The following is a 6,749-nucleotide window of genomic DNA, read 5'->3' as shown; positions in this document are numbered from 1 at the left end:
ACTAAAAGATTATGGACCAAATTGAAGTATGATATAAAGAATAGAAATCAAATACATAGTTTACCCAACATATTATAACTATCTCAAAAAAAAAAAAAAAAGGTTTAAAACTCATAAAATTTAAAAGGACAAAATACATTAGCTTTTTTAAAGCGTGTTAAGATAGAACAACGTGGGGACCATCACTTTTTCTCCCTAGGGGAACCTAGGCTGATGAAACTCTTCTCTATTCGCCGAATAGAGTCTTTTTCCCCATAGGTGGAAACCTCTTTTATTCTCTGTATCAAAAGCCGCTCCCTCCCATTTACTCATTCCAAAAGTCTTTCCCTTTCCCACCACTCATTCCAAAAGTCTTTCCCACCACTCAAATCTTTAGCCGCCATGGATGACCTTGCAAACCAATGGGCCCGACTGTCACTTAAAGCAAAAGAAAATAACACCATTGACCTTCCACCCACAGTTGAAAATAACAGTAGTGTCCTCGTCGCAAAACTCTTCACTAATTTATCGCTTGTCCCCGTGGCCCACGGATCTCCCATTTATTCTTTGCAGATGACAGTATCATTTTCTGCCAAGCCACTCCAGAACAATGCAGCCATCTTGAGAATCTTTTGACAATATATGAACAAGCTTCGGGCCAACTGCTAAATAAAGAAAAGACTGCTCTCTTCTTTAGCAGGAACACTCCACAGGACATGCAGGAAGAAATCAAGAACCGTTTTGGGGCGGAGGTTATTCACCAACATGAGACCTATTTGGGACTACCTTCTCTGGTGGGGAGATCAAAACAGAACACATTCAGGGCTTTGAAGGAGAAGCTTGATAACAAGCTATCGGGTTGGAAAGAGAAATTACTTTCTCAAGCAGGCAAAAAAGTACTTATCAAGGCAGTTGCACAAGCCATACCAACCTACACCATGAGTGTCTTTAAGCTTCCTGACTCTCTTTGTGACGACATGACCGGGATGATACGCAGGTTTTGGTGGGGCCAGAAGGATGGTCAGAACAAAATGGCATGGCTTAGTTGGGAAAAAATGTGTGCTCCTAAGGAGAAAGGTGGGCTAGGTTTCCGGGATTTAAAAGCTTTTAATTTAGCTCTCCTAACCAAACAAGGGTGGCGCTTGCAAAATAATCCCCACTCCTTGGTCCACAGGGTCTTAAAAGCTCGGTATTTTCCTAACACAGATTTTTTGCATGCTGAGTTGGGCACGAAACCATCATACGCATGGAGGAGCATCCTCTCAGCCCAGCCAGTCCTAGAGGCAGGCTATCGTTGGCAGGTGGGAGATGGTGAAAATATAGGCATTTGGAAGGATCGATGGCTACCGAGACCTTCAACTTTCAGGGTGTTATCTCCACCAACTTCTCTTCCAGACGACACCAAGGTGAGCTCTTTAATTGAGCCAAACAGTGGGGAGTGGAATGAAAGCCTAATTAGCCAAATTTTTTCTCCGGAGGACACAGCATGTATTCTTGGTATTCCACTGAGTGTACATAAGCCAAGGGACCGTATAATATGGGCATATACTCCAAAAGGAAAGTTCACAGTGAACAGTGCATACAAAGTGGCCATGTCCATGACTCAAGGAAACTTGGATGCGGAAGCCTCCCATGGCGAGCTTCAAATCCGTTTTTGGAGGCAGGTTTGGAATCTCCGCATTCCGAATAAGATTAAGCTTTTCACTTGGAGAGCGTGCAAAAATATCCTCCCCACAAAAGCAAATTTATATCACCGACATGTCTTAGATAACTCCACGTGTGAAGCATGTAACCTTGACCCGGAAACTACTGGACACCTGTTTTGGGACTGCCACCTAGCTAAAGAAGTCTGGACTTCAGCTGATTTGCCTTTTGATAGAACCGGAATTAGATACAGAGATTTCATGGACTTCTTGTGGGACCTGCTCTTCACCCAGCACGTCGGCACCGAGATTATTGAGCTTACCGTCACGACGGCATGGTGCATTTGGTTTGATCGGAACAAAACTCGGTTTGGAGCCGCCCGCCAGTCACCCCGTGACATCCTGGTACGTGCTCGAGCTATCCTTGGAGAGTACCAGCTTGCTCACCAACGGCCCTCCAAGTTCAAAGAAGATACTGACATTCGGTGGACCCCACCAAAGTTCCCATGGTATAAAACAAACGTGGACGCTGCTGTCTTTCCAAGTCTTGGCATGATAGGGGTCGGGGTTATTATTCGGGATCATAGAGGTTCCGTGGTGGCTGCCATGAGTAAACGCATGCCCCTACCCTTAGGTCCTTTGGAAGCCGAAGCAAAGGCTTTGGATGAAGCTACTATGTTTGCTAGAGATATAGGAGTACAGGACGTCCTTTTTGAATCAGATTCACGTATTGCATGCCATGCACTTGCGGACCCCACCAATGCTCCAATATCTATCTCTACTATAGTGGCAGGGACAAGTGTTAGGTTGCATGAGTTTAGGACCTTTGATATTTTGCATGTACGGAGACAGGCCAATAAGTCCGCACATACTCTTGCAGCATATGCAAAAGACATTGACTCTCTAGTAGCTTGGGTGGAAGATTGTCCACCGTTCATTGAATCTTTGGTGATTCAAGAAGCCATGTATTTTGAATGATTTTCAAANTCTATTCGCCGAATAGAGTCTTTTTCCCCATAGGTGGAAACCTCTTTTATTCTCTGTATCAAAAGCCGCTCCCTCCCATTTACTCATTCCAAAAGTCTTTCCCTTTCCCACCACTCATTCCAAAAGTCTTTCCCACCACTCAAATCTTTAGCCGCCATGGATGACCTTGCAAACCAATGGGCCCGACTGTCACTTAAAGCAAAAGAAAATAACACCATTGACCTTCCACCCACAGTTGAAAATAACAGTAGTGTCCTCGTCGCAAAACTCTTCACTAAAAGGAGAGTCAATCTTGAGGCACTCACACGGACCTTGAGGAGTATGTGGCGGTCTGTGACGAACTTTGAAGTCCGGGATCTAGGTTCCAACACGGTGCTTATTATTTTTGACAATGACGCTGACCCACAGAAGATAATAGCGCAGGGACCGTGGACTTTCGACAAGTACCTGATCGGTCTATACAACCCAGTGGGTGAGGAGTCGGTGGACGATGCCACTTTTGATCACGCTCCCTTCTGGGTTCAGATCCATAACCTTCCACTTCGACGGATGAACAAGGTGACCGCTGAAGCTATTGGCAGGACTCTAGGCACCATTGAGCAGGTTGACGTCTCTACTACAGGGGAGTGCCGAGGTCGCTACCTACGAGTCCGTGTCCGAATAAACATTACCCAGCCCCTCTGTCGAGGTAGGATGGTAAACTCCGGGGAGGCCGAACCACAATGGGTGGCGTTTCAATATGAAAAGCTACCAATATTCTGCTACTGGTGCGGCGTTCTAAACCATGACGAAAAGACTGTGCACTCTGGACTGACAGTGGCGGTACTTTGAATACTGAAGATCAGCAGTACGGAGCATGGCTACGTGCTCCCTTGTTTAACCTCCAACAACCCCAACTAGCAAGCAAGACAACCATGCCAAAACCCAGCCAACCCCGTGCTCCACCACGCCCCCCTCGTCCAATGCCATCGACGCACACGACTAGCGCGTCCACAACGACGGCCACTGCAAACCCAGTACGGCAGCCCAACCAACCCGATACATGTCCTCCTACAAATCCGGAAACAGCCGCGCAGAATGCGCCGACAAATATGGAGATCCTGTCAGACCCAAATCTCTTCCACGCACATATTGCGGAAATTGATAACGCAATAAATAACTTTCCTTTAAAGCCACAATCAACCGTTACCCAAGAGGAAAGTTTAAAATCGGTGGCCCCACCTGAGAGTTATCCTTCCAACCTGCGACAAGTTGTTTCCTCAGATCTCGGGGAACATGATACTCACCTTGTTGATGCTCCTGTAGCGCACGTGCTGGACATTCAGAGCATGACTGGGCCGAAAAGGCTATTGGACCCAATACAAGGAACTTGGAAAAGGCTTGGGCCTTCCAAAAATAAAACTACGGACCAGGTAGCTTTTTTACAATGTGTTGGGCCAAAGCGTAAGCCAGAGGAAATGTGTAAGTCAGTTGACACAACTCTGGAAAAGAAACAGAAGCTCGTTGAAGAAGACAGTTTGATGGCACAAACTATAACAGACAATATGGAATCGGCGGTGACTGCTTGGCAGCACCGCCGGGTCCAATGAGTGTCCTAAGTTGGAACTGTCGGGGGCTTGGGAACCTCCGAACAGTTAATGCTCTCAAAAGAGCATGGAAAAAGGAAGCTCCCATTTGCGTCTTCTTAATGGAGACGAAACTTTCTACAGATCAGCTAAATGCCAAAAAACAACACTGGGATTATAATCAAGGACTGGTAGTCTCTAGTGATGGACAGAGTGGTGGCTTGGCTCTTCTGTGGAAACCAGGTACTCAGGTACACGTAAAAAATTTCTCCCGTTGGTTTATTGATGCTTATGTGTTGTGTACCACAGGACATTGTTGGAGATTCACAGGCTTTTATGGACACCCTGATACCAGCAAACGGGATGAGACTTGGGCACTCCTCCAATTAAAGTTTACGCATTTCCTATCAAAAAAAAAAAAAAAAAAAAGATAGAACAACGTGAGTATAATTTTATTACATTAATTTATTCAATTAAATAATTATTATATATATGATATCACTTAAAATCACTTAGAACATTATTCTTGGCTACATTGACAAATTTTAAGATAGTTATCATGTAATAATGATTGGGCAAGTTTGCAACTAATTGTACCATAATGTATGGTATTATAGGTATAACACGTTGGAATATTGGGCATAGAATAAGGAATTCCCGCTCAAGAAAAGTCATGATAATAAAAAGCAAGTCGATAGGTAACCCCTTTTCATCCACCCAATTGGCCACATTGGAAGTGCAAGCGTATCCAAGAAAATGATTAAAGCATCTATATATTAGATATTTAGACAAACCTGATTACTAAAAAACAAAACATTAATTCCAACACCCAACCATCCTTATCTTTTTTTTCTTTTTTTCTTTTTTGAGTAAAAAAAAAAAAAAGAAAAAAAAAGAGGAAAAAAAAGAAGAGAGAGATAAGGATGGATGGGTGTGTATCCATGAGTTTAAAAATCCAAATTCTTATCAATTGGTGGGGGTCTTCACAAAAGACAAAGACTAGACTAGTGTTGGCGTTACCGTTGCGTGATTGGTTTACTTTTTTCCTTTTTTTTTTTTTCCTTTGTGTATGAGAAAAAATTGTAGCATTCATATTAGCTGTTGCGATATGATCCGATCCACTCACTTCACTATCCCAATCTAGACCAAATAAAAGAATTGGGTTTTTTTTTTTTTCTTTTAAAAAAAATGCGTTGATTTAAGATGAATTTCCATTCATTTTAGTCCCTTTGAGAGGAGTAGCGAAATTCAATTAAAATCTTGATTTCTGTTGGTTCAATTGAAAGATTATCAGTCATACATTTGATTGTGGAATTTTCAATTATTAAATATAATAATTTGATTTTCAAAAATAAATAAGTAAATTGGTTATTCAAAAACCTAGTCCCAATTGAAATTACCATTACTAATTAAGAAAATTCCATTCAAATAATAAACTAATATAGATATAACTTTTGAAAATACCAAAAATAAGAATAAAAGTAGATTTTTTTTTTTTTTTTGGAAAAATTGGAGTCAAAGTGCCATCCTTCACCATGCCTTTATGAGTTTATATTTACTATTAATGTAAATCTCATATTGAAGACTAAAAAACTATGTACAATATTGTACACTTTTTACAAGTGTGTAAACCATTGTACACATTTGTTTAGTTTACAATGTAAGATTTACATTAATAGTACAGTGTAAGACAATAATTGTCCTATCTTGTGTCCAAACTCAAGGGTGGATTGACACCAAGCAACCTAACCCACTTTACTGCTCTATTATTGAAAACTCTTGTTGAAATTGGAGTCTAGCTAAGGTGCTCACAATCTCCACAAAGTCACATTCTTCAAGATCCTTGCGCAATCTTATATCCAAACCAAGGAAGTCAATATTGGACCAGAGATTTTTCAGATGTTTTGGCCAGTACAAGAAAAAAATTATTATAAAATTATAAAATGTGTTATTTAAGTTAAAATACTTCGCATTATTGTACTTAGCTAATATTTAGGTTTATAAAATATGTGGATTTTAAGTTATATATTTATAAACATATAAATAAATACATACATGAATACATACAAACATTTATATATGTATGTAAGTAAATATATAGCAAACGATAAACCAATATCAAATAGTACCGAAACATTTCATTTTCTTCGCCAAACTGAAATTGCCTATGATACGAAATTGACTTCCTTAATCTGAACTCAAGTTAGTTTTTCTCAATCCAACTTGAGCATGAGAGGGCTAGTAAAGCATCCGGCCCAAGATCATTCTTAGGCCTATGGTACTATTTCCTATACTGTATTGTACCAGTATACTGCACTAGCTAGTATTACTCTACTGAACTTTTAGATGGGCTGTCTTACTGGTGATAAAACCATGGTTTTAAAAACTGGAATGGGGAAAAATTGCATTTGCCTTTGGTTTATGATTTTTAACCGGTTCTGGGGATTTTTTTTTTGGGACTAGATTGGTGACCGGTTCCCAGTTTATCCAATCAGATTGGCCGGTACGATTTAGTTTTTAATCCATGGATAAAACATAAATTAAATAATATTATCAATGAAAGAGACTCTTCTAT

At 40.8% G+C, this 6,749-nt stretch overlaps 1 protein-coding gene across 1 annotated transcript; it reads left to right on the top strand.

The window, feature by feature from the left end:
* The first annotated feature begins 2,765 nt into the window (after positions 1 to 2,765).
* On the top strand, positions 2,766 to 3,440 carry LOC136069430 (uncharacterized protein At4g02000-like). Its single transcript, XM_065777954.1, has one exon. The coding sequence runs from the start codon at positions 2,766 to 2,768 to the stop codon at positions 3,438 to 3,440; it is 675 nt and encodes a 224-aa protein (XP_065634026.1).
* The last annotated feature ends 3,309 nt before the right edge of the window (positions 3,441 to 6,749 follow it).

This window comes from Quercus suber, unplaced genomic scaffold, assembly GCF_002906115.3.
Source record: "Quercus suber isolate HL8 unplaced genomic scaffold, Cork oak 2.0 scaffold_169, whole genome shotgun sequence".
In the NCBI taxonomy this organism is placed as follows: Eukaryota; Viridiplantae; Streptophyta; class Magnoliopsida; order Fagales; family Fagaceae; genus Quercus; species Quercus suber.
The sequence above is the reverse complement of the archived record's forward strand: the minus strand, read 5'-3'. Positions and strand labels throughout refer to the sequence as shown.